We start from the raw sequence: 25,859 nt of genomic DNA, 5'->3' as shown, positions 1-25,859 counted from the left end.
TGCATTTTATCTAAAAAATGTTTACGTATTATTATGTTTTTATATTAAGTTATATGTTTAAACAAAAACGTGAAACAATTATTATAAATAATTGTATAGCATAATTTAACTCTAACCAGTTATTATAACCACGATCATTTAAACATGTCTCGGCATTTGCTAGGAAAAACTGTTCGAAAATTGAGTCATGAAAAATCAACATGGAAAATCAACGAAGTTCGCGTTTTTTGCGAGACAGACAGAGATGAGTAGAGTATCTCTGTCTCTGTGCAAGAGATTCATAGCATGTCACGCATGCACAGAACGCGAATTTTCTTGTCTTCCATCTTGATTTTTTACAACTAGTCACCGCTCAGTTTTCGGACGGTTTTCGTCAGCTTTTGCAGAGATGAAATTTTCTCTCTTCTTTTGGTGTATGAATGTTGAGAGCTGTTTATGTAATTGTGATTATAGCTACATTAGACATGTCGCCGTTAGTAACTAGAAGGCGTAGTTTGGAATAACGTTTTTGACATTCACTGAATGAAATTTGGACAGGAAAGGGGAAAAGATGGAGTGTAAAGAAGGCATTCAGAGGGATATATTTTCGACAGAACGTATGATTTCCAAAACATTTATATTTTCTGAACCACATGTACTTAGTCCTCCTAGACCTGTTAACCCTGGGATTGATTTTGAACAAATATCAGATGCAGCCAATATTAGGAGAAATTCATTTACCTTTGCTATGCCAATTTTAGCAACGCAATCTCATAATCAAGATATATCCACTCTTCAATCGGATATATATGAAAAGCAATATAAGCCGAAAATATCAAGAAATTATTACAAACCAGCTGTTAATGTATTTGCTCAAGCACTTAAAGATACTGCAATGTTTGAGCAGTTAAAAAGAAATTCCAGGTCACAAGTTACTAAAATTAATCCAGAAAATTCAATAACATGCACAAATGTACCTCAATCATTACTTACAAAAGCAACAGCAAAACGATATTTTATTCAATTTGGGAATCTTTTAAAAATTACTATTCGTCCCAGAAAACAAATAATTACTGTTATTTATACTACTAAGGAAGAAGCAAATATAGCTTATAGTAAAAGTGGTGAATATTTAGGAGAAAAATTTAATGTAGAATGGACAAAATTATCCATTCCACCAAAATCTCCTACAAAAAAGAAAGATTTACAAAAAAACAAGATTTACAATGTATCACAAATTGTATCTAATTTTTTTAAATCATCTGACGATGAAATTAAATCAGAGTTAGATGCTATGACAAATCTTGAGCATAATTTACATAGTAGAAATAATTTTGATGAGACTTTGGCTAAAAGACATAAAATATTACAGTCGAAAAGTATGTCAAAGTCATTTACAAGATTAGAGAAAACATCTGCAAAAGCTGAAAAACTTAAAGCTGAAAGTCAAATATCTGATTTATTACCAAATGCTAGTATCGAAGAATTACAAAATATAATTCAACAACCTGCATATACATCTGAAGACAAGTATAAGGTATTAGAAGCAAGAGATCGACTTATAAGGATGAGACAAATTAAATCACATACATTAGCAGCAGCTAAAATAATGATTGGAACATGTCCTGATATGTGTCCTGAAAAAGAACGTTTAATGCGTGAGTCAAAAAGACAAGTGGCATTGTATGAACAGCTTGAAATCAATGAATATAGAATAAATCACATGGTTGCAGTTAAACAATATTCTAGATCTTCTGCAGATCAAGAAGAACCAATGGCACATGAATTGAGACCAGTAAAATCTTTAAAAATGACTATGAGTTATTTACTTCACGAGATAGTAAATCTTTGTGACCAACAGGGTACAAACTTGGGAGAATGGTATCATTTTTTATGGGATAGAACAAGAGGAATTCGGAAAGATATAACACAGCAAGAGCTATGTTGTATTGATAGTGTAGAATTAGTTGAACAATGTGCTAGGTTTCATATAGTATGTTCAGAGAGACTTTGTGCAGAACAACCATCTGTTTTTGATAAAAAAATTAATTCTGACAATTTAACAAAATGCTTACAGTCATTAAAGTACATGTATCATGATTTAAGAGTAAAAGAAATTAGCTGTAAAAATGAACCTGAATTTCGTGCATATATTATTTTATTGAATTTAAACAATGGGAATTTTATGTGGGATTTGCAAAGACTACCAAACAACATACAAAAATCATCAGAAGTCCAGTTTGCATTAGATACATATTCTGCTCTTGAGTCTAATAATTATTATAAATTCTTTAAACTTGTTCAGGAAACTACATATTTAAATGCGTGCATCTTACTCAGATATTTTTATCAAGTGAGATTAAAAGCATTATCAGTATTAGTCAAGGCTTATTGCAGGACTGCGTCGACAGCATATCCATTATATGAATTAATAGATACTTTAGGTTTTGAGGATGAAAATGAAGCTATATATTTTTGTGAACAAGTGGGATTAAATGTTTCAGAAGATGGCTTACATGTATTATTGAACAGACATAACTTTACCATGCCTGTATTACATATAAAACAAAAAAGAGCATGCAATTTAATAGACTCTAAAAGAATTATGCAACGTTTATCTATCGGAGAATGTATAGCAGGAGGAAAAATGCCAGAAAAAGTTTATAAGTATCATAAACCTCACAATAGTTTTGATTCACATGGTTACTTAATGCCTGATTCTATTAATGCAGAAGATCAAAATAAAAGTATTGTTTCTTCATCAACTGATCCATATGAGTTTATAGATGAAGATATAATGCACAATGAGCAATCCATATCAATGTCTGAGAAAAGTCAAAATAATAATGAAAATGTGCTTACTACTGAACACACAATTACATTAAAGACTGTTTCAACCACTGAAGCTAATACAAATCTTTTAGCCATGAAATCCAGTGCTAATACCTCCTGTGTCTCTAAATCTCAGACACAAATAAATAAATTTCAAATAAATACAAATTCAGAATTAATAACATCAAAGATAGGAAATCAGAAAGATTCAAGGATATTTAGTTTTGTATCAGCACAACAATCAAATGAATCTTCCATTTTGTCTAATGTATCGAATGTAACACCAACAACTTCTAAAACTTCTAATTTATTCTCCAAGCAATTTGAACCTCCATCAGACAATGATATTGCAAGAGTAACAAATAAAAGCATATTTTCAAGGATGTCACAAGGAAATATATATATGAAAAATCCTACATCTTCCACAGTATTTTCTAGTACATACTCGAATGTACAAACTATTTCAAAATCATCAAACATTGTAAATCCTGTAACTCTCATGGGTAAAACTATACCAAATGAAACGTCAAATTTCTTTGTAAAAAGTCAAGTTCCACAAGAAGAGAAAACTGGAAAGTTAAAATTAGAAGAACAAGAATTTATTAAAAGGATGCAAGAGATTAATGATATTGCAAAAGACATATTAAACACTTTAGAAACAGAACTAGTACAAGCACATTGTTCTGCTATAGTAAAGGAAGAAACAGATAAGATATATATTTACAACACTTTTAGCGAGGATATCAGTAATGAAATTTTTAACGAGGTAACTTCTGAAATTTGTGATAATTTATTACAGAAGGAAATTGTTAATGCACGAAAATTACATGAAATATCAGTGAAAATAAAAAATAGAGTAATTGTAAAATATTTCAATAAATGGAGATTTAATGCATTGAAGAAAAAACAACAAAGAACAGCATTAGAAAATACACCTGTATGGTTGCAAAAACATACTAGCGAACAATGTGCAAAATTATTGTACACTACGGAACAAGATTTAGTTATTAGAAGCATGTGCAAAAAGTACAAAGAGATAAGAGATATTAAATATTATTCTGAATCTTTAGCACCAATTACTGTTATAATCCACATTGGTATTAAAGAACACTTGAAATCTTTAAACATTGACATACATTTCAATTGTTATTGGAAATTAATTATTTCTTGGCCAAACTTACATAACAAAACAATTTTATGGCATTATAAAAAAATAATGAATCAGTATCTTTGCCCTGAGGATTATTCTGCAGATCCTATTATAAAATTGTATCAACCAAATCAAAGTGAAACATTACATATTTGTATTAGACATTTTGAAGGCCTGATTAGTAATCATCATTTAATAGGATCAGATGCTCTTTTATTTACAGCAGATGCTTCTGAAGAAATTAAATTTATTGTAAAACGTTTAACAAAAATTGTGTTATCCAGAGACAGGCTGATGCCTATACCACTTGTATTTCTTATTTTGGGTGACTCAACATTTCAAACTCAAGATAAAGAAATTATTTCTACTTTAGAACAATTTTTGAAATCTGGATATCTGTCAGTGTACACAATCATACATGAAAAAAATTTAAATGAGAAAACAATTTTAAATTTAACACAAAGTGCAATTCTTTGGTTGTCCATTAACAAATCACCTCAGAATCCACTAGAAATGGATTATTTACAAAATATTTATAATACTTGTTTAACAGAAGACTTATGGCTAAGGTATTGTAATTAAAGAATATTAATTATTATAAATTTATGTAATTTTTTATAACATTTTGTAATTTTTACAGAATATATGATAATTCGTTCTTCAATGAAAAATTATTACATGCTCTGGAGAAGCCTAAATTTATAATTGATTTACATAACGAAGCAGTTTCTCATGTAATAGACATAATCTTAGATCCTGAATCTTTTATGTATACAAAATTTGCCCCAGAGTTTAGAAAGTTCGTTAAAAATCACTATATGATGCCATGTAGTTATGAACATTTTGATGATGTTTGGAAAAGTGAAGAGTATAAAGCAAAATTAGAAAGAGTAATGTCTAGCTTTAAGTTGCCTCAGTGGAAGTAAGTAGTATCATAAATATTTTATATTATATTTAATACTGTTTTCATATTTAATTCAATTTATTAATATGTATTCTAGGTATCCATGGCCTATAAATAATAGTATCATACTTCGTCAATATATAACAAATTATTGTCAAGAAGCATTATTTACTTCTGGTGATGAAATATCTGATAATATATTGAGTAATCTGTTTATTACAACTGGAATTTCAACTGTGTCGAATTTTATCGATGTATTGTTATATGTTATTAAGCAAAAAATATATCTTCTTGCTAAAGATTTGAAAGTAATTTACAATAAGAATTATTTGAAATGTTTTCGAACTTTACCATGGTGGTTAAAGTCTAATCTATTAACCGAATATAAAATTGTACCAAAAAATATTAATGTTCAAGAGACTGAAAAAGAAAATAAGAAAATAATCGATATTAATGAACCAGCGGTAAAGAAACGGAAGTTAAATAAATTTCAAGAAAGCAAGTATGAACTTGAACCATTAGCAACGTTTTGTGAAAATAGTCGTAGTCAAGTAATGGAAGTGCACCATATTTCAAAAAAAATTGAAAATCGTTTGAAAGAACATCAAGAACAAAGCTACTTACTTGAAGAAAAGTTAAAGAACGCTTTGTTAAATGAAAAGAAGTATGTGTAATAAGTTGTAATGTATAAAAAACTTAAAATTATTTTGATCTTTAAAAATATCTACAATATTTCAGAAACTGTGTTTATAGTATTATACAAATAATAATGTATTCATGTATATAAGCAATATATAGAATAAGACTGGAAATATTGTATTGTATGGTACACAGAAAGTGTGATTCCTTATCTAAAAATAAATCAAAATGTGTAGATAATTTTTTTTTACTAAAGGTTTAATTTCCTAGAAAATCGATTTTGCATTTGCCCTATCTCTTATATCATAGCTAAGATATGATTCAGATAGATAAGATAGTACACAATAAATTTTCAACATCAACTGCCTTGAAAACTTTTTTGGATATTAAGCATCTTTTCCGAATAGAATGTATATGTAATAAGTGCGGATAAAGTAAAAATATTTAAAAACTGTAAAATAATTCTGGAATTATAAAAATGCATACACTTTATAATATCTTACATATATTCTCGTTGTGATTATTTATAGATTAATGTAAAAATTAAAAAGTTAATGTATTTACATAAATAGAAATTGATTGATTTTTATTTGTTTTCCTATATATTTCATAAAATAATCATATAATTTACAATCTTATGACAGTTCCAATTTATAAAGCAATTTTTATAATTAAAATAATAATATGAATTTCAATTTGAATTTTCAGAAACTTTTATATTACATCTTTTTTTGTAAAAACTTTTATATATTTAATTTAAATCTAAATATATTATATTACACATAAAAAATAAAAATATAAATAATCGTAAATTTATTTCAAATTATTTTCTGTTCAATAAAGTTGATTACTGTTCTATGTTCATCGTGGTTCATTCTTGAAAATGCTCCTTGATTCGTAGTGCGGCCTCTATTGGAGAATTATTATACAAAGACTTTTAAATTTTAACGGACTTTGTAAATATTGAGTACCTTTAGCTAGTACTTATTTACTTATTCGTTTAAAATCCATTGAGTTGTGTGAATGGAGAATTTGGTGTTTCCTAACGCGGCATTATAATATTTTTTCATAATTCTATATATTAATGCTTCTTTTCGTTTTACAAGTAAATTTGTCGTTTAATAAATCTTAACTAGAAGTCTAATAATTTAATTGCTTAAAATGCAATAATATTACAAAGTATTTCATATTTTTAAAATAAATCATTATTGGTTAATTTTAAACATTTTCATCATGTCTCACTTAAAATATATGAAAGAAATAAATAATCTAACTCGCATGGATGAAACTATTAAGGGGCCACTTCCGCGTTGGCAGAAAAAATGTTTAGAAACATCAAATTCCAGGTACTACTTTATTAATTCATATTTATTTTATTATTAGAAGTAAAATAAAATATATTTTATTACTAAAATAATTCATGTGTACAGTGTCAACCTTAGTATTAATTCATCACGAAAAATTACGAACGGATCATTTGCAAATAGTACTACAGGAAAAACACCAACGAAAAAGAGTGACACTCGAATGAAGAAAACACCATCTAAAACTTCTAAGAAATCTCCAAGTATGAAGTCACTTTTATAGTTTAGAATATCTATAATATAGAAATAGAGTAATTGTTGTCTACATATATAAATAATATATAGTGATATATAGAAACAGTTCTACATAGTTTTTTAAATATTATCTAATTAGGTCGTGCTTCTACACCAGCTAAGACACCTAGTGGTGGTGATAGATTTATTCCTTCAAGAGCAACTACTAATTTTGATCTTGGTTATTATAAGGTAAATGTATATTATTTAATATAAATTTTATTATCTTGATATAGTAGATAGCAATATTTTAAATATAAAATCTTTCAATTTCAGATTCAACAACAACCAAATACAGAAAAAAATGAAGAAAAAGTAGACAATATAAGTCCTTCCAAAAGGGAAATGCAGCGACTCATGGGAGAAAATTTACATGGTGGTGATATTAATCAGATGAGAGTTTTGTCTTATCAAAATAAAGCACCAGCCCCTCCAGAGGGTTATCAAAATCCATTGCGTGTTGTGTATAGCCAAAGTAAAACACCAGCAAGCATAAAAGCTTCTACAAGATATATACCACAAACTCCTGATAGAATACTGGATGCTCCAGAAATTGTTGATGACTATTGTAATATATGTTTAATATATAGATGTTTAATATATATTGTTACCAAACAATTATAAAAATTTGGAAACATTTCAGATTTAAATTTAATTGATTGGTCGGAAAATAATATTCTAGCTGTAGCATTAGGTGCTAGTGTATATTTGTGGAATGCAGCAACAGGGACTATTGAACAGTTGCTTGAATTAAGTGGCAATGATTATGTTTGTTCTGTTGCATGGATTCAAGAAGGTCCCTATTTAGCTGTAGGTACTACAGTGGGAAATACAGAATTATGGGATTGTAGTCAAATAAAGAGAGTACGTGTAATGAATGGTCATGCGGCCAGAGTAGGTTCTCTTTCTTGGAATTCACATGTTTTGACGAGTGGTTGCAGGTATGAAATTTCATAATACATATTGATGACAAAATTTTAATTATACCCTTTATATAGAGCAGGACAAATAGTGCACCATGATGTTAGGCAAAGGGATCACTTAATATCAACAATTAATGCACATGCTCAAGAAGTATGTGGTTTAAAGTGGTCACCTGATGGAAAGTATTTAGCAAGTGGTGGTAATGATAATATGCTTCAAATATGGCCATCAATCTCTGTACAAAGTCATACAAACACACAACCAATTTATTCATTAAATCAACATCAAGCTGCTGTAAAAGCACTTGCATGGTGTCCTTGGCAGAATAATATTCTTGCTAGTGGAGGTGGTACTGCTGATAGAACTATACGATTTTGGAATTGTAATACAGGTGAAGAAAGCATCAATTGTGTATATTCATTGTACACAGTAAAACCAACAGTAATAACAATTCTAATGAAATCAAAAATCTTTTTACAAATATTTATTCAACAGGTGCATGTTTAAATATGGTAGATACGAAGTCACAAGTATGTTCTTTGCTTTGGTCTACAACATATAAGGAGATTGTATCTGGTCATGGATATGCACAGAATCAGTTAACAATCTGGAAATACCCCGCAATGACGAAGGTCGCAGAACTTACAGGTCATTCTAGTCGCGTTCTACATTTAGCAATGTCTCCAGATGGTACTACAATACTTAGTGCAGGAGCTGATGAAACCTTAAGATTATGGAAATGTTTCCTACCTGATCCACACAAGAAGAAAGATACGAATGAAATAAAATCTGTTGCGTCTAGACTTAAGCAATCGATTCGATAATATTTTTATACTAACAGACGAAGTAATTTACTTCTATATATTACTTCTTAATCAAATAAATGACTAATAACTCGTATTTTAATAAATGTGAAAATTAGTGATATAATTTTTTATGTTATTATTTATTTTTTTATTAATATATTTAAAATAAAAAATCAATATTCATATCTTAAAATCCCGTCGCAAAATGGTTGTTACCCACGTGTATTTATGTATAGACGGCGACTCCATTATTTAGACGAATTATGGATAGAAATCAAAATGGCGTCAAAGTAAGGTGTAAAATACGCTAAAAAGCTCAACTTTACATATATATAACTTTGGACCTGTAGATTCTTAAAATTAAGACTTGCATTTTTAGATTCTATGCATTGAAAACTATCATAATATATAATAAAAGTCAATAACTTTATGTTCTCTAAACTGAAATAAAGGCAAAGTAAATTTGAACCGAGTATCTGAAATAAGTATCGAAATATTTTTAAATTAGAGATTTAGTTTAGTTTATTTTTCTTCCTTCGGGTCAGTAATTGAAAAAAGCATAACACTGAAAAGAACTTCTTGCCTTTATCTTTTGGCATCTCTTCCTTCTTTTTTTTGGTATCTTTTTACCCTTTTTCTTTGTCTTTGGTTGATTTATAGTTTTAAGTGGCTTCCGAATCATCATAAACCGCGTTAAAAATAAGCACAATACAACTACGAAGAAATGGAGTTGCAGAAGTGCCAGTTGAAAATCGACCGGAACTCGGATTCAAACTGCGGTGAAGGGCCGAGAAGTGAAGAGTGAGAGCTACTCGGTTACGAGTTACGAATCCAAAGCTCCAGCCTCTGCCCAGTTCCAGCTAACCGTGTTAGCACGGTTCTTTTAATTTATATGTTGTTTTTGTAAAAACATTTGACATGAAATGAAATAAATAACATTGTTGGAATTTTTATTCTTTTTAATTAGACTGTAAAAAATTGGCAAAAGGAAAAATATAGTAAATAATAAACTCTTTTATTTAATTTATTCTCACATTATGTACTTCCTAAATTCTTTCTACTGCTAGGTAAAGATGAAAGTTGTAGTAAATCTCCCCACCTTTCGAGTGCCGACGCCGACATTAAACTTTACAGATCACCTCTTCAAGAAAATGATTTAATTAAACAAGATATAGGTAGTTTGTGTTAAAATAGAATATAGCGATAGTTTAGATACCTTCTCTTTAAAACTTAATATTAAAGCGTTAATATAATTTCTTTTTTATCAAATAAATTTAAATATAGTATATAAGCTATTGTATAAACAGAGAGGAAATACTAAAGATTTAACAACAGTTTTCTTGGTAAACCTGCCCTGAAAACATTTTCACTATATAAATCTTCATAATTGGTTTTAAAAGAAATGGATGAAGGAAATTCTAAGACTGTGTCATTGAAATCACAATGTAAATATATTGATCAAATGTTTTCTTCAGAAAATGTGAAAGATGATAATGAACATGATTGGTGGGCAAGTGATAGTGGATCAAGTACTGGTTCATACTATTCAGATACAGATAGGTAACTAACTTTTTAGCCGTTTTTATATTATTAGAATATACCATTATTATGCAATTTTACAATTGTTATAAATTGTTATATGTAGTTCCACAGCAGAATGGGAATCAGAAATTAATCCTAATGGAGAACTAATTTATATAGAATCTCTAGTAGACAATATAAATGATGAACAATTTTCATTCAATGAAACAAAACTTGATTCTCAGCCAGAATTGATACGACGACGTAGTACTAGAGCTGGAAAACTTATGCGACTTATAAGACGTAAGGAGAGTAAACGTTTGAGCACAAGAAATAAAAAAGGCAATTTCAATATCACAGTAAACAATATTGGAAATTCGGGAAAAGATGGAACTACAATTAAAGAAGTCACTTTTAGAGATTTTCAAGTAAATGATTGCAATTAAAATTTGAGCATTCCCAATAATAATAATAATATACTTTATATAAAAATTTATTTTGTGAATTTTGCAGGCAGGTGAAATTCGCGAAGTTATACTATGGGTTGATCCAGATAGACGACATAAACTGGGAAGAAGAGCCACATTGTGTGAAGCATATTTTGGAATTATCCCAGGTGTTTTTTCAGATAAAACACGTATCATGGTTGCTGGATTTATACCAGATGGAGAAGCAATGAAAAATAAAAATATTAAAATTGGAGATTGGCTACGAAGTGTGAATTCAAATAATGTTACATATCAAAATTTGGATCACATATTATCTGAAATAACTGTTTCAACAAATGTAAGAATTAAAATCTAGTACATATTATAAATTTATATTGTTATTATCTTGTGAAAATATAAAATACTTTATCATAATTAATTTTCATTTTTTGTTTAGGTAACATTAGAATTACAAAGAGTTGCAGGTGTTGATGTTACAGCAACATTGTCTGGATTGAATTGTCCTAAAGTAATTACAATTTTAGATAATATATATATAATTTAGAGAATTTATAGAACTAAAAGCATGATGTTTTCTGTCATTAGCAATCTGTATTGGTACAAAGACTGTTGAATAAAGAGGAAAGTAAAGATTTAATGCATTCAATAGTAGATTATCCACTTGGTGTATTATATCTACAAACCACAGAACTTTCAGAAGTGGGACCTGAACTACAAGGTGTTTTATATGCATTTCCTCGGTCCGAAAGCAAAAATATGCATTCTATTTTGTGCACAGCAAGAGGAGCTTTTATAACCCTTAATCATTTATTACCAGGAATTGGAGGCCTACAACCTACAAGGTATAATTGAATGGTTTTATTACTCCATATAAATACATAATCTTTATAACATATATGCAATCATATTTTATAGTACAACTTTTATAGTACAACAATACAGATAGCAGAAGAGGAAATTCATGTTGTATACACACCTCGAAATGATGAACTATTTTTAATGGCATTACCAAAAAAATGGTAGACTATAATTTATATAAGAATAAATAAATATAAATATACATATGTATTCGGTTTAAATTGTTTTTAATATTTCTAGTTGTAGCCTTGAAGAAGCTGTCAATTTATCATGTGATATAGTGAGAACATTAGAATTTGCATATCAGTCGCTGAAAAAATGTTTCACACCTGAAGAAACTCATCCTTCTTTAGATCATTTCTTTATTTTAGTTATTGAACGATTGTTAGACATAAAGAGTTATGCAAACAATGCAGGATTAACCACCTCATGTATGGAAATTCATAATGATATTGAAAGTATGGAAAGTTACAAATTTACAAGCACCTTTTCAGTTGCAAATTTTATAGAGTTATCAAGAGATGCACAAATTCAAATTGATGCAGCTTTAAGTGAAATGGAAGCTATGGATTACAGAGATTGGGTATGTATTGTATAATGAAATAATAAGAGAAAATAAATAATGATGAAAAATAATATTATGCTTTCAGAATGAAGATCCTATGGACTGTCAAAGGTTATATACAATTTTGGGTAGTTGTATTTATCATAAACATTATCTTCTTGGATCTCATTTAACACACAGTGATTTAATTGAAGTAGAATCTTATCTTAGGCAAAATTGTATTTTAAATTTGATAAATAACGAACCTGTAAAGAGTCTTGTTATTTGGAAAAAAGTATATCCTTCTTCATGTAATCGTAACGATATAGAAAACAAAAATAATCAACCATTTGTTCTCAATGGAAAATGGTACTTACTCGTTGTTGGTTATGGACATGATTTATTAGCAGTTCTTCTAGAATCTGGTGGATGTACTGCAAAGTAATTTTTTATAGCTTCTATTATACTTTTTATTGACTTAGTTATTCTCTTAAAACTTTTGTATGCATCATTTAAAAATGTTTCTATAGATGCAGCGAAACTATAGGTCCAGATATATTTTATGTAGAAGAAGCTCAGGAGACTTTAAAGCATATACAAAAAATAGGGGTAACAACATTAGCAGCTAAATGGATTTCATCAAATACTAGACCTGAAGTAATAACTTATGAAGATCCTGTGCCTGTAAAACCATCATCTAGTATCGCTGAGAATATTTTAGGTCTCATAAAATCAACAGATGTGCAAAATTTATCTGTCAAACCACCTCATACTTTAAGTATTAACAAAAGATCTCAAGAAATACCTTCAATTCTAAAAAAACGTAATACAGAAGAATGTCCTGTAATTTTAGGATCAGGTAAATAAAATTATTTGTTTTTATTATTTTCGATTATGTAGTATACATATAGTATACATGTAATAATATGTACATGTAATATAAATTAAAAAAAAATACAATTTTATCTTACTTTAGTATACTCTTTGCATACGTCAGAGGATTCATTAAGTCAAGGAACTGGTGGAATTAGTGAAATAAGCGATGAAGCATTGCCTATATTAGGAAGACGAGCAACAAGAGAGAAAATTGTTAGTAGATCAAGATATTCTGATGATAGCGATTCTGATCTTGATGTGTATAAGGTAATCAATATAATAAATTTATTAAAATATTTGTTCTCCATTATTCTGTTATCTTAGACAATTTACATGAAGTATATTATTGTAGAATGATTGTCGAATGTTAAATATGGACATATCTAATATAAGAGAAAATTTATTAAATCAAGCTGAATATTTAGTACCAAAAGTATTGACAGTGGGTGATAAGAATTATTTATATCATTATATACACTTGGACATGATTGAAGGAATTCTTCTATCCTCAAACCCACTAGAACATTTAGCAAAAAATCCTAATTTCCTTATTAATTTTAATAAATGTGTTCATATTATTCATAAATTGCTACATAATACAGTAAGATTTAAAACTATGTTAAACTCAGATGTGGACAAAACTGTCATTAATAAGAGTTTAATTGCTGTTAAGGAGCATGGAGTGTTATTTGAATGGGAAAATTTAACTTATTGGGTTGTTGGTCGATTATATACAACTCCCCATCCAAAGGAGTTGTATGTATGTTATCAGGATTCTGCACCACAAAATTTAATTGAAATAGCATTTAAATTACATTCATTACACACGCTAACATAAGTTTTAGTCCTTTTAAAATGTCATTTCTTAAAATTTTTAAAAATCAATAACATTTTACTATTTTATTAATGTTAAATATTTGATTTAAAAAAGACAAATTTTTTCTTCTTTAGATATTTTAATTGTTTTTTTATTCATATATCTTAAGAGATTTTAAAAAATATAGAGCATTAAATACTTTTATTTTTTATAATTATGCAACATTTATAAAATATAATATTACATGTACATATATATCATTTATGTAAGTTTGCACAAAATATTAATCATTATAATCATTATATTATACAACATTATATATTATATATGCTTAAAATTCATGTTACATTGTAATTTTTATATACAGTTTAATAAATATTCTTAATAACTCAATGATAAGATATACAAATATTTATAACGAAATGTACTTTGAATAATATAAATATTTTGAAAATAGTTTCTAATCGTATGAACATGATTCATATTTTTAATAAAAATTTACTTCAATTTCATTCAATAACATATTCTGCATTATATTTTATTAGTCCACATTAGGTGATATATTGATTTATTCATTTTTGTGAAGTTGACAAGTAGGAATTTTCACATATACACATGCGCCTGCCATTTTACTACCATAGTGTCCAGCCCAAAATAATTTATCAGCACCACCATGATAGAAAGAAATTTTTCTGAGTCCAGGTCCATAGTTTTTAAACTCATGTGACATCTGAAGTAAAATGTAAATGTATTTTATTATTTCTACAACATTTTATATTTATATTATATGTATAAAATATACCTGGTGCCACTGATTTTGTTTTTCCCCTTCAATACTATCACGAAAGTGAAAAAGGTCTATGACACTATTATTTTTCCCTAATAATTTGATAGCACATTCATATATAGCTGGACAATCCCAACGACAACTGTACCATTCACTCACCTATAAACATAAATATAAATAATAATATAGGTAATGTTTCCTACAAAAGTTTACATTAAGTACAATTAAAATTTTGTAATACCACTATTATAGGCTGTAACTCATCTAGAATATATGGTGTCAATCCTTCGACTTCTAGGTCAATTATTTGTGCTTTAGTGCAACTTTGGTGAGAAGTAACAAAACAGAATTGTTTTCCTTCAAAAATAAGTTCGTTATTTGGCAAAGGTGGAACTCCCACTGGAGGATTTTCTACTTTCCAACAATCACCACCTTCACTAAGAATTTTCCAATACTTATCCCTTCCACATTCTCCAGAATGATTTTTCACTAAGTTTCTTTCAAAAGGTTTCTTTTTACACATCAGATAATACACATGCCAGGGCACTTCTTTATACAAAAGAAGTGATCGACCGAAAGAAATTTCTGCTTTTTTACGCCAAACGTAAGTTTGAATTAAAATTTTCCAAAGTTTGCAAACCAATTGACAATTTAATAATGATTTATAATCAACATAACAAAAAATTTCTGCTAATAATTCTTCTGGTAAATATTTTCCACCAAGAACTAATCCATTATCACTTTTTTCATCGTACATCACGCGAGTATTCATACCACTGCCATGAAACTGTCCCATTTTTATTTAGGAATAAATAATAATTGTTTTGATAAATAATATAGTAAAACTATTGATATTAATTTTCGGAAGAATATTTTCTGCCTTTTATTTGTACAATTTTGATGTTTAGAATAATTTTAAAATTTAAGAATGTAAATAGAACTTAAAAAATTACATATGCTTCTTCAAATATGAGTTATTTACATAACCTTCTCGAACTGCTTTAATGAAACTATTGACTGGACTTGGATTGTTTTAATAAAACTATCACTTACATTTATCAGTTTTGTTATTTCAATCAAAACGATAAAAAAGTTAAGAATTTATACAAGTTTCAATATTGAAGTCAAATCCAATTAATAGTAATGATTCATTTATGAATCATTACAAACTAAGTATATGCGTAATTGTAGTAGTAATATGTTTATGTAAACAATTTTGACATCATTATACAATTTAAGGAAGGTAAAAAATTCAATTAGTTTACATAACTATTTATAATAAAATTTTAAAACTGTAAAAATTATAAAAATTACTTAGAAGACAAAAATGGGATTATATATATGTGTTAACTCAGGTAAACAATTGACAAGGTAGTGCATTATAATAGATGTTTTATTTCATTTAGAGTAATATATTTGATGTCAATATGCAAATCATTTAATTCAAAGTATTTAAAGAAAATAGGTACGTGGTTTTCGAACACTGAAAAGTGGCATACGATTCCTATGATGAATACGTTTTGGCAATGGGAATTTAATTTTCGAATCGTGGAATTGTTTGACTTGAGGTCTTCTACAATTTGCCGCTTTTACAACTTCGACTTTAATGATCTGAATTGAATGAGCACGGGCACGATGACGAGCTCCCATATCTCTGTAGCATTGCGTTACAGCACCACTGACAGAGAGATCTCTATATTCTCTATACATATTATGAGTTCCAGACCTTGAGTCATATCTTAACCAAATTCCAAAATTCTTGATTTTGACTGGAGATTTTTCTGGTATCTGAAAGATAATATATTTAGGATAAAATATTTAATAAAAGCTTTGTATTAGTGTTCAATATATGTAACAATTACCTGTTTCAAAGAAACAATTTCTCCCGTAGATTTCTTAAATTTTTTGAGTTGGCGTAAAAAATACCAAAATCTAGATTTTGCGACGATAGCATCAGGTGCAAATATTCTCATTTTATACAGCGGTGTAGTTGTCTCTTTTTCGGTCGGTAACTTACGACCGATTACTTCAAACTCCTTCAACTGTACAAAGAATGTTGTAGAGAGATTATTTCTAATATGTATACAATTTTATTTAGTATCTATACACTTGTTTCTTGTATATACAATTGTTTCTTTCCTTTTTCTTAATTCAGTTTAAATTAAATTAAATGCTTTAAAGCCAATTTCTTTCACATATATTGTATATGGAGATGAAAATATAAATTATTCTACGCTGATATCTACCGTATTTTGTACTTCAATTTAACAAAATATAAAAATTATTAAAGCTTTAAATCATACATGAACATGTGTTAGCGACCATAAAGTGTTAGGTTAGTCACTGTTAATATGTCATCTAATTATCACTTTTATAATTTTGAATAAACTATTACAATTTACAAAATATAGATATTAAAGAGGATTTTCCTTAAGTGGCAAATTTAGTTTTCAAAGATAATTTTAAATATTTACTTACTTCACCCTTGGCTTTCATTTTGCTGTGCGTACAACACGATGATAAACCGGAAAAAGATCAAGGGATTTTTGGTTACTTCGGAAACGGAACCATTTAATTTTCTAGTGAAATATGATTTAACCATAGACAAAATGTAGTATAGATTGTAGACTTAATAATCTTGTACAATCTGATCTATTCATCTCGAATACAATTTCGTATGCTTTTATACTATACCAAAGTAAAACTAACTGTTGCAATATTATATATATAATCTTATTATTACAAGAGATTTGCTGAGTAATTAAATACTATTATATTATTAAATAATGTTTTATTGAATGTTTTATGTAATAAAATTAACTTTGATTAAATTTCTTTTATATTTCACCATAAATAGATGCTTGTTCAACAGCAAAAGTATTCACATAATATACATTTGTGTACATAAATAAATTATATTTATATTATACAAATTTTTGATAGTTTATTCATTTAAATTTAATATTTATCAATGAACTCGAATTGCACATGGAATGTTGTCTGGCTTATGTTCGACCGTCGGTATATTCAATCGATGAAAGACATGTAATATGTCTTTTACAAACTGATCCATCATAGATAGAGTATGTTTTGGAGTTGGGGCAAGTCTTAATTTTTCTTCACCCTTTGGAACAGTTGGATAATTGATGGCTTGAACATAATGCCCCTTATCTTTTATTAATAAATCAGCTAATTGACTACATAATAATGGATCTCCAATCTGAAAGACAATTGTAATTTAATGTAATAATATTAATAATGCGTAGAAAACCTAATATAAAGGAAATTTACTTTTATCGGTATAATGTGAGAAGGTGATTGTTCTAATGGAAGACCTGCAGCTGTTAAAATAGATTTCATATAAGCTACATTTTTTTGATGACTAGCCCTTAATGATCTTCCTTCATCTGAAGTTAAAATTTCAACAGCTGTTAAGGTACCATATAGTACTGTTGGTGGTAATGAGGTCGTAAAAATAAAACCTGCTGCATAACTTCGTATCATATCTATTAATTTAGTGGATCCAACAATGTAACCACCCATATTGCCAAAAGCTTTTCCCAAGGTACCAGATATAATATCCATTTTATGAAGCACCCAATCTCTCTCTCCAATGCCAGCACCTGAATAGCCATATAATCCAACAGCATGAACTTCATCAACAAATGTTAAAGCATTGTATTTATGTGCAATATCACATAAGTCTTCTAAAGGACATATATCACCAGTCATAGAATGTACTGTTTCAAATGCTACAATTTTTGGTACAGTTTTGTCTACTTTGGAAAGTAATTCTTCAAGATGTTTTACATCATTATGCCTAAAAATATGTTTTGGTACTCCGCTATTTCTTATACCCTGAATCATGGATGCATGATTTCCAGCATCGGAGAAGATGTGACAATGTGGTAAAAGCTTTGCTAAAGTATATAAGGTGGAGTCATTAGCAACAAAACAAGAGGTAAATAATAAGCCAGCTTCTTTCTGATGCAAAGAAGCTAGTCTTTTTTCTAAGATCTCGTGCCCTATGGAATTTCCGGATATATTTCTAGTTCCTCCTGCTCCTGCACCAAATTTATTCAATGCTTCTCGAACAGAATTTGTCACTGCTGGATGTCGTGACATCCCTAAATAATCATTAGAACACCAAACAGTGATAGGTTTCTCACCCCAAGAATATTCTATTCCAATTGGGAAACTTTCTGCTAAACGATTAACTTTTTTAAACACTCTATAAGAATGGTCTTTTTTCTTTTTCATAATTTGTTCATGAAAAAATTCTTCATATGGAAAGCTTCCTTTTTCCTTTGATTCTAAAGGTGATACATTGATAATATCTTCCTCAACTATAGGACTAGCTACTTTTACAGCATTTTGTTCTTTAGCAAGAAATGGACATTGACCATTTATAGCTTTTTCAATCTGTTCAGACTCAGTACTATTTACTTGAGTGCTAAAAAATTGAGACATCACTGGACAAAGCTGACGGTAGTTCATAATTACAGAAGCTCCATAATTACGAATGTAATTTGCAGAAAGATGTGTCAAAAATGGACAGGGCATGTTTTTTAAGTTGCCTAAAACATATAAAATCGAAATATATATGGTATAAAGGTTACACATAATATTATTGTTAATTGACATATATTTTAAAAAATTATGTAATAAATGCGATTGTTTAAATGATAAAGAATTATTTCGCTTAAATAAAGAAGGTATCGAGGTCAGTTGTATAAAAAATAAAGTCGATGAAAGAAAAAGTGAAACTACAAGTCATGATGATACGACATTTCAAAAGTCAAAAATGTGTTACCTGTTATAACACTGGATAAATGATACACGTTGACGTAATGGATATATTGCCGAACAAACTGAAATATAAAAAATTTAATACATTTAATTATCAAGGTGAGAGAAACTTGAATACTGTGATTGATAATCAAATAAACTCAATTTTATGAAAAAATTGGATAGTAGATCTAAAACCTATCACACCGACAGGTAGGCACTAAATGTATGGTATACATATTAATGCAGGTGGAGGGTAGGGATAAGTTACGAAGTCAGAATCACGGTCGTATTGTCATATACCAGAGCTGGAAACTCCGTTGGTGGGAGTATGGCTCTTGTGTGTTGGAGATGTTTCTCAAATAAGACGCTTCAGTTGATTTCGTAGGCTTTATCGTGTAGCGCGCTCTGTGTTTGCAATCTACAATACGATCGTGTTTACAACTAAACTCTACCCTATTATGTAAATCTACATTTATTTGAACAACATTTTTCTGTAACACATACAATACTGTATGTTTACTTTAAGTACATTGAAAAAAGTTATGAAAAACAGTTTAGTTTATGCCTGCTTTACCTTCAGAGGCAAAGGTGGCGCTAAATGTAAAAATCTAACAAATCCACTGCAGCGCTATAGTTACGACCAATTTATGAAGCACACCTTTGGAAGTTAAAAGCCTTACCCCCTCTACTGGAGTTTCTTCCCCGTGATTACATCTGTATAAGTCTATGCTCACGATTAAAGATAACTAGGTCATAACCCCAAGCTAGTCATCTCTGTCACAACATAAAATTACAACTATAGAGATATAAAGATAGAAGCTGACATGAGAGCTGAAAAAGCAGTATTGGAATAAAAAGCGAACGCTACATAGAGGCCCCTTCTGTCCTTGTCTAATCAGGTATGCACAATGGCGCTAGTTGATCGGCGTTAGACTGTACATACTACTGTACAAGTGTGCATGCGTTATTAGACAAGGACAGAAGGGGCCTCTATACAGCATTCCCTTTCTACTCCAATATCGCATTTACTTACATGGTATCATATGACTCGACTACTCTATCCTTACATTTCTATGTAACTTGCAGCTTGCAATACTCGCAATTGATGTATTAGTTTTGCGAAGTTCGCTTATTAACAGTCTCAAAAAGATTGGGTCGATTCGAGCGATCGGACGATATCGAATTTGTTATGCGTAGGGCTACTTCCATTAATCTTTGAAAAATTGTCATGCGCAATTAGGTGATAAATCATTAATTTCATTATGATTTTGAAATGAAATGAATCAATTATCAAATACTGTTATCAATTTATTTTCCAGGATATAAACATCAGTACCGTATAATTGCTTAGTTGAGAAAACTGATATGCAAGGGAACATTTAGTAATTCATTCACAACATTTATCAACAAGGTACGAATCTTACACGGAATATTTAACGATCAATTCAATTTAATAACAGACATAATGTATTATAGAGAAAGATATCAAATCCATTCAAGTTTTTCTTTCCATTTGATTTTTACTTATATTAATTACTTGTATTAAGTATTAAAAGTTTTAATAAAATGTATAAATATTTGAATATGATGAATGCATAGAACATTAAATTTTATTGCAATAATGTCGCAAACACTTACCATAATGCATGCTAATCGATATCTGTAGCGTTAGTTAAATAGGAAAGATAAATAAAATTCTCGTCTTCCTAATATTTTGTAACACAAGATAACACAGCGTCTTTGCAACTAACCAAATTATGCTTTTGTTTCCCGTATCCCCGTTTTGGTTACATAAGGCTTTTCCTTTTCATTCTGCAAATTCATGTTCACGCTAGACACAGACAAACGACCAATCACTATCGTTTAAAGGATTATTACAATTCCATTCATATTCAATAAGTTTGTACGTCAAAATATGCTTTATTGCGGCTACATATATAACACTACTACAAATGCATACGCGCATTTCCACATATAATTAATTATTTAACGTTAACCAAATCAATAAATATCATTGTATCCTAAGAAAACATAGCAATAGCAACACACTTGATGTCTTTTTATATTACTTTGTCATTTTTTATATATTTGTTTTATTCATTTTTTATGTATATTTTATCTTTGATCATAACAATGTTAACAAACTCTTTTGTATTAAGAATCATTTCTTATCGCTGTCCGAAATTCTATATGCTAGATTTTTTGTATTATTATAATTATAGTTATTGTTAATACGATAATATTATGTAAGTGACTTTTCAATGTTTTGCAATAGCAACATGTCTGTTAATATTGTATAAGCAAATATCGCGCTTTGTAGTAATGGATAACTCAAGTGACAAAACATAATATATTCTTCACTTTGTAATCATTTTATCCGAAATTCTGTGTAAAATGATAAGTTTTGATAAGTAATATATCAATATATATATGATAAGTTTTGATAAGTAATATGAAAAATACATTGATCTGTGTGCTTAAACATTGTCACGATTAGATTATTATGTAATCTGAGATACTCCTTTACGTTTTTATTGTTGCACAAGTCTTTTTTTAGTCCGACATTTTATTCGGAATTTTACGTACATATATGTGTAATGATAAAAAGCTTTTTGTTAATTCAAACCGCTTGTAATCGATTTTTAGTATCTCGTAATTAGTTTAATTTAAATAAATAACTTCTTTAAATCAAATGTCCCCAAAATCAATATTTTGTTGTCATCAACATGTATGTTTATTTTTATTGTTTATCTATTTCACATAGAATAATTATAAATTTTTATACACAATATACGCTATACACAAATAAAATTGTTACATTTTATTATTTCAACTATAGAAGTATATATTACTACAAAATAATTTTCAATTAAGAAATTAAGTGATGTAAAATATGAACCACGATTTTTTAAAATTTTAATTTGACTCTTGTTTTAACAGCCATTGTTTGAAAAAGCCACGGGCAATGATCCTATTTAGTTCACGCTGATTACTCTAGAGGGATCTGAGATTACCATTTTTCAATGTATTTAAATTTAGAACCGAATTTTTCATATATAATTGATAAATGTCATGATTTAAAGTTAATATGTATCAAGTTTTTAATATCGATACTCCAGTACTAGTATTAGTGTTGTGATATTTCGACAAAATAAATTCATTTTAAATTTAATTATTGCATATCATTACTAATTTATTTCTTATGTTATGATTATTACCAGTATTGTTGCTATACTTAAATTAAATAAATAATTAAATTATATAAGACATGTATTCAAGCGGTCGTATTAATGTTAAAATATATTTACGTTAAACATCATGGTTTATATTTAAAGTAGATCATCCCGTGACGGAAGAGATTCTTTGCAATGATACTGTTATAAATTCTTTTTCAGTTTTCCCCACCAAAGCGAACGTCGACGAAATACATTTTGTTACTGTGAGTTGTTCGGAATCTTGCCTTAGTCGAGTGTGTAGGTGTCGGATCTTGTGTAAAGGAAATATATCACACACATTCAGAAGCAACGGCCAATCAGAACACGACAGCACTGCGTGGCTACCCTAACTTATAACAAAAGCCACGTCTTCGACAGGCAGTGTCTTTAGAAGAAAGATTGCGTTCCGAATTTGATTTAGAAACAAGTACTGTTGTCCACAATGTTGCTCAAGTATTTTACCTTCCTTTCCTTGATCTTCGTTAATGTCTTGGCTGAAGAAAAAGATGTGGTGGAACTTACCGATGATACTTTTAGCCATGAATTAGAGCGGCTTGAGAACACGCTTGTTATGTTTTATGCACCATGGTAAGTAGTTTCTTTTACGATAATTGTATAGAAACAAAAATAATTTTATTGTTTTATTGTTCTATTGTTCCAACTGTAATTGTAAGAAAATTGATCAAGGGAAGTATTTTCTAAGTTCCGATTTCGATAATTTCAAGTATACCGGCTTATGACACGTTAATAGTTGAGAATGTGTTACATTTGAAATTCTTATTCTTGTTTCTATATAAAGGAACTGTTATTATTTTAACTTGTACGACTTCTGTGAATATAAAAATAATTTAATTTTACACTTGAAACTAATTTTTTACCTATGTGAATACCAAATGCTCAGGTGTGGTCATTGCAAACGATTAAAACCAGAATATGCAAAAGCTGCTGAAATGCTCTTGGGTAATGATCCTCCAATTACTCTTGCCAAAGTAGATTGCACAGAAAGTGGAAAGGATAGCTGCAACAAATACTCAGTTAGTGGTTATCCAACATTGAAAATCTTTTCTAGAGGTGATTTTGTTAGCGATTACAATGGACCTAGAGAAGCTGCTGGTATTGCCAAATATATGAAGGTAAATAGGATTTTGATATATACAAATTATTTAATCATCTCATATAAGTACCTATGATGTATTCTAGGCACAAGTTGGTCCAGCATCTAAAGAATTAAGTGGAGAAACTTGTTTAAAATCATTCTTAGACTCTGATGAAGTAAGCGTTGTAGGTTTCTTTGAAAAGGAAGACTCAGCCTTAGCGACATCCTTCCATGCTGTTTCTAAGAAACTTAAAGAAAAAGTTAGATTTGCACATACAACAGCAAAATCACTTTTAGAGAAAGAAGGACATAAGTAATTTATTTACATTGTCATAAATTTACTTTAAGACTAAAATTACACATAAAATAAAATATATTTTCTTGATTTTTAGGAATGCTATAGTTCTATATAGACCAAAAATTTTGCAGAACAAATTTGAATCAAACACTGTGAAATATGTAGAGTCTATGGGTGACATTCAAGAATTCATTAATAAAAATTAGTAAGTTTCACGAATATTTGTTTTACTAATACGATATTTAAATCATAAGTATCGTTTTTAATTAAATGTGTATTCCAGCTTTGGTATTGCGGGCGTTCGTACCCGGGATAATGAAAGAGAGTTTAAAAATCCATTAGTTGTTGCATACTATGCAGTGGATTATGTTAAGAATCCGAAGGGTACAAACTACTGGCGTAATAGAATCATCAAAGTTGCCAAGGACTTCCCCAAGTTAAATTTCGCTATTTCTTCCAAAGATGACTTCCAGCACGAATTAAACGATTTTGGAATTGATTTTGTTAAGGGTGATAAACCTGTTGTTTTAGCAAGAAATGCTAATAACCAAAAGTTTGTTATGAAGGATGAATTTTCTGTCGATACATTTGAGGCATTCTTAAAAGATATAGAAGCTGGCACGCTAGAACCATATCTAAAATCTGAACCAATACCTGAAGATAACACTGGAAATGTTAAAATTGGAGTAGCCCGAAACTTCGATGAAATTGTTACAAACAATAACAAAGATACATTAATTGAATTTTATGCACCTTGGTGCGGTCATTGCAAGAAACTGGCACCTATTTACGATGAATTAGGTGAGAAACTTGCGACCGAAGATATCGAGATTGTGAAGTTTGATGCCACTGCTAATGATGTTCCTGCCCCGTACGAAGTTCGAGGATTTCCAACACTTTATTGGGCGCCCAAAAACTCCAAGAATAATCCAGTAAAATATGAAGGTGGCAGGGAGCTTGATGATTTCATCAAGTATATTGCTAAGCACGCGACCAATGAATTAAAAGGATTTGATCGTAAGGGAAAGACTGTTAAGCCGAAAAGTGATGAATTGTAAATTTTTTCACATTAAGATGTGGAGTTGTTTATTACAATTTTTACGTAAGTCTCAGCAACAAAGCTTGGGGTGAAATTTTCCTTGTACGATTTATAAGTGTGAAAAAAGTGGCATGTAGTTAAAAACGTAAAAGCTAAAAATTTTATGAATGAAAGAAATTAAAGACATTTGGTAATATGACTGCATTTATTTTACAAAGTATTTGAAAAACAAAGTGAAAAAGTATAATTAGAATAGGATTGTCTATATATATTATGTAACTTTATAATGTTGTATATCATGTAAAACTATGCAGAACTGATTTAGAATTATGATGTCAATATTTTCCAGATTTAACAAATTATGTCTAAGATTCAATTTTCCATTCCATTTTTCATATATATCTGATTATAATAAGTTGAAATTAATACATTACTTTTTCATTTATATCCAAAATAAAATAAATTTTTTTTATACAGTTTTGTGCATTGAAAAACTATATTTCTATTCTTTAAGTTTAAAAAAGATTCCTGATACGTACGTGATATTTTAAGAAATATTTAAAATAAAGAAAAAATCTTATTCAATAAAATTGTAAATGAAGATTCACTTTATAAGTGATATATTTTATACATTCATGAACCTTCACAGATTCCTTGTAAATTCTAAGAAATATCCTACTGCTTGAATTTTGTATATTTAAATTTACAGATATTGAACTGCTTTAGGAGTAATAGT

At 28.9% G+C, this 25,859-nt stretch overlaps 8 protein-coding genes and 1 long non-coding RNA gene across 11 annotated transcripts; 5 read left to right on the top strand and 4 right to left on the bottom strand.

The window, feature by feature from the left end:
- The first annotated feature begins 550 nt into the window (after positions 1-550).
- On the top strand, positions 551-5,560 carry LOC100740547. Its single transcript, XM_003492004.3, has 3 exons — positions 551-4,530; positions 4,602-4,883; positions 4,963-5,560. The coding sequence occupies exons 1-3, from the start codon at positions 551-553 to the stop codon at positions 5,537-5,539; spliced, it is 4,839 nt and encodes a 1,612-aa protein (XP_003492052.1). The 3' UTR covers positions 5,540-5,560.
- Positions 5,561-6,453: 893 nt separating this feature from the next.
- On the top strand, positions 6,454-8,265 carry LOC117151111 (cell division cycle protein 20 homolog). The gene is made up of 6 exons (XM_033322652.1): positions 6,454-6,850; positions 6,935-7,071; positions 7,203-7,294; positions 7,379-7,670; positions 7,746-8,043; positions 8,106-8,265. Exons 1-6 carry the CDS (start codon positions 6,738-6,740, stop codon positions 8,122-8,124), a joined length of 951 nt encoding a protein of 316 aa, XP_033178543.1. The 5' UTR covers positions 6,454-6,737; the 3' UTR covers positions 8,125-8,265.
- On the top strand, positions 8,237-8,850 carry LOC100740302 (cell division cycle protein 20 homolog). Its single transcript, XM_033322582.1, has 2 exons — positions 8,237-8,417; positions 8,522-8,850. The coding sequence occupies exons 1-2, from the start codon at positions 8,237-8,239 to the stop codon at positions 8,848-8,850; spliced, it is 510 nt and encodes a 169-aa protein (XP_033178473.1).
- Positions 8,851-8,864: 14 nt separating this feature from the next.
- Positions 8,865-14,026, top strand: LOC100740061 (protein inturned). Of its 2 annotated transcripts, none has more exons than XM_033322638.1 (12): positions 8,865-9,122; positions 9,493-10,392; positions 10,478-10,781; positions 10,867-11,139; positions 11,239-11,310; positions 11,388-11,644; positions 11,732-11,821; positions 11,901-12,243; positions 12,311-12,645; positions 12,735-13,063; positions 13,181-13,347; positions 13,433-14,026. In XM_033322638.1, exons 2-12 carry the CDS (start codon positions 10,235-10,237, stop codon positions 13,916-13,918), a joined length of 2,814 nt encoding a protein of 937 aa, XP_033178529.1. In that variant the 5' UTR covers positions 8,865-9,122; positions 9,493-10,234; the 3' UTR covers positions 13,919-14,026. The 2 variants fall into 2 exon arrangements, with proteins under 2 accessions (XP_033178529.1, XP_003492048.1); XM_003492000.4 differs by having other exon boundaries at positions 8,865-9,127.
- A 368-nt stretch (positions 14,027-14,394) lies between these two features.
- On the bottom strand, positions 14,395-15,877 carry LOC100740185 (F-box only protein 44). The gene is made up of 3 exons (XM_003492001.4): positions 14,926-15,877; positions 14,700-14,843; positions 14,395-14,627 (listed from the first exon to the last, which is right to left on the bottom strand). Exons 1-3 carry the CDS (start codon positions 15,478-15,480, stop codon positions 14,466-14,468), a joined length of 861 nt encoding a protein of 286 aa, XP_003492049.1. The 5' UTR covers positions 15,481-15,877; the 3' UTR covers positions 14,395-14,465.
- Positions 15,878-16,059: 182 nt separating this feature from the next.
- Positions 16,060-17,318, bottom strand: LOC100750163 (60S ribosomal protein L18a). The gene is made up of 3 exons (XM_003491999.4): positions 17,163-17,318; positions 16,547-16,726; positions 16,060-16,472 (listed from the first exon to the last, which is right to left on the bottom strand). The coding sequence occupies exons 1-3, from the start codon at positions 17,178-17,180 to the stop codon at positions 16,137-16,139; spliced, it is 534 nt and encodes a 177-aa protein (XP_003492047.1). The 5' UTR covers positions 17,181-17,318; the 3' UTR covers positions 16,060-16,136.
- A 260-nt stretch (positions 17,319-17,578) lies between these two features.
- On the bottom strand, positions 17,579-21,308 carry LOC100750046 (5-aminolevulinate synthase, erythroid-specific, mitochondrial). Of its 2 annotated transcripts, none has more exons than XM_003491998.4 (4): positions 21,114-21,308; positions 19,498-19,555; positions 17,976-19,261; positions 17,579-17,904 (listed from the first exon to the last, which is right to left on the bottom strand). In XM_003491998.4, exons 1-4 carry the CDS (start codon positions 21,114-21,116, stop codon positions 17,653-17,655), a joined length of 1,599 nt encoding a protein of 532 aa, XP_003492046.1. In that variant the 5' UTR covers positions 21,117-21,308; the 3' UTR covers positions 17,579-17,652. The 2 variants fall into 2 exon arrangements, with proteins under 2 accessions (XP_003492046.1, XP_033178539.1); XM_033322648.1 differs by lacking the exon at positions 21,114-21,308 and adding an exon at positions 19,776-20,352.
- LOC100749925 (protein disulfide-isomerase A3) lies at positions 20,532-25,478 on the top strand. Its single transcript, XM_012389609.3, has 7 exons — positions 20,532-20,715; positions 20,795-20,886; positions 22,871-23,278; positions 23,592-23,823; positions 23,891-24,099; positions 24,179-24,289; positions 24,368-25,478. The coding sequence occupies exons 3-7, from the start codon at positions 23,133-23,135 to the stop codon at positions 25,140-25,142; spliced, it is 1,473 nt and encodes a 490-aa protein (XP_012245032.1). The 5' UTR covers positions 20,532-20,715; positions 20,795-20,886; positions 22,871-23,132; the 3' UTR covers positions 25,143-25,478.
- Positions 22,343-22,924, bottom strand: LOC117152097. Its single transcript, XR_004462344.1, has 2 exons — positions 22,784-22,924; positions 22,343-22,479 (listed from the first exon to the last, which is right to left on the bottom strand). It is a non-coding gene; the product is annotated as an uncharacterized LOC117152097 (long non-coding RNA).
- Positions 25,479-25,859: the final 381 nt, after the last annotated feature.

This window comes from Bombus impatiens, unplaced genomic scaffold (assembly GCF_000188095.3).
Source record: "Bombus impatiens unplaced genomic scaffold, BIMP_2.2 scf_0647, whole genome shotgun sequence".
Classification (NCBI taxonomy): domain Eukaryota; kingdom Metazoa; phylum Arthropoda; class Insecta; order Hymenoptera; family Apidae; genus Bombus; species Bombus impatiens.
Note: the sequence above shows the minus strand (reverse complement) of the source record. Positions and strands in the feature narration are given on the sequence as shown.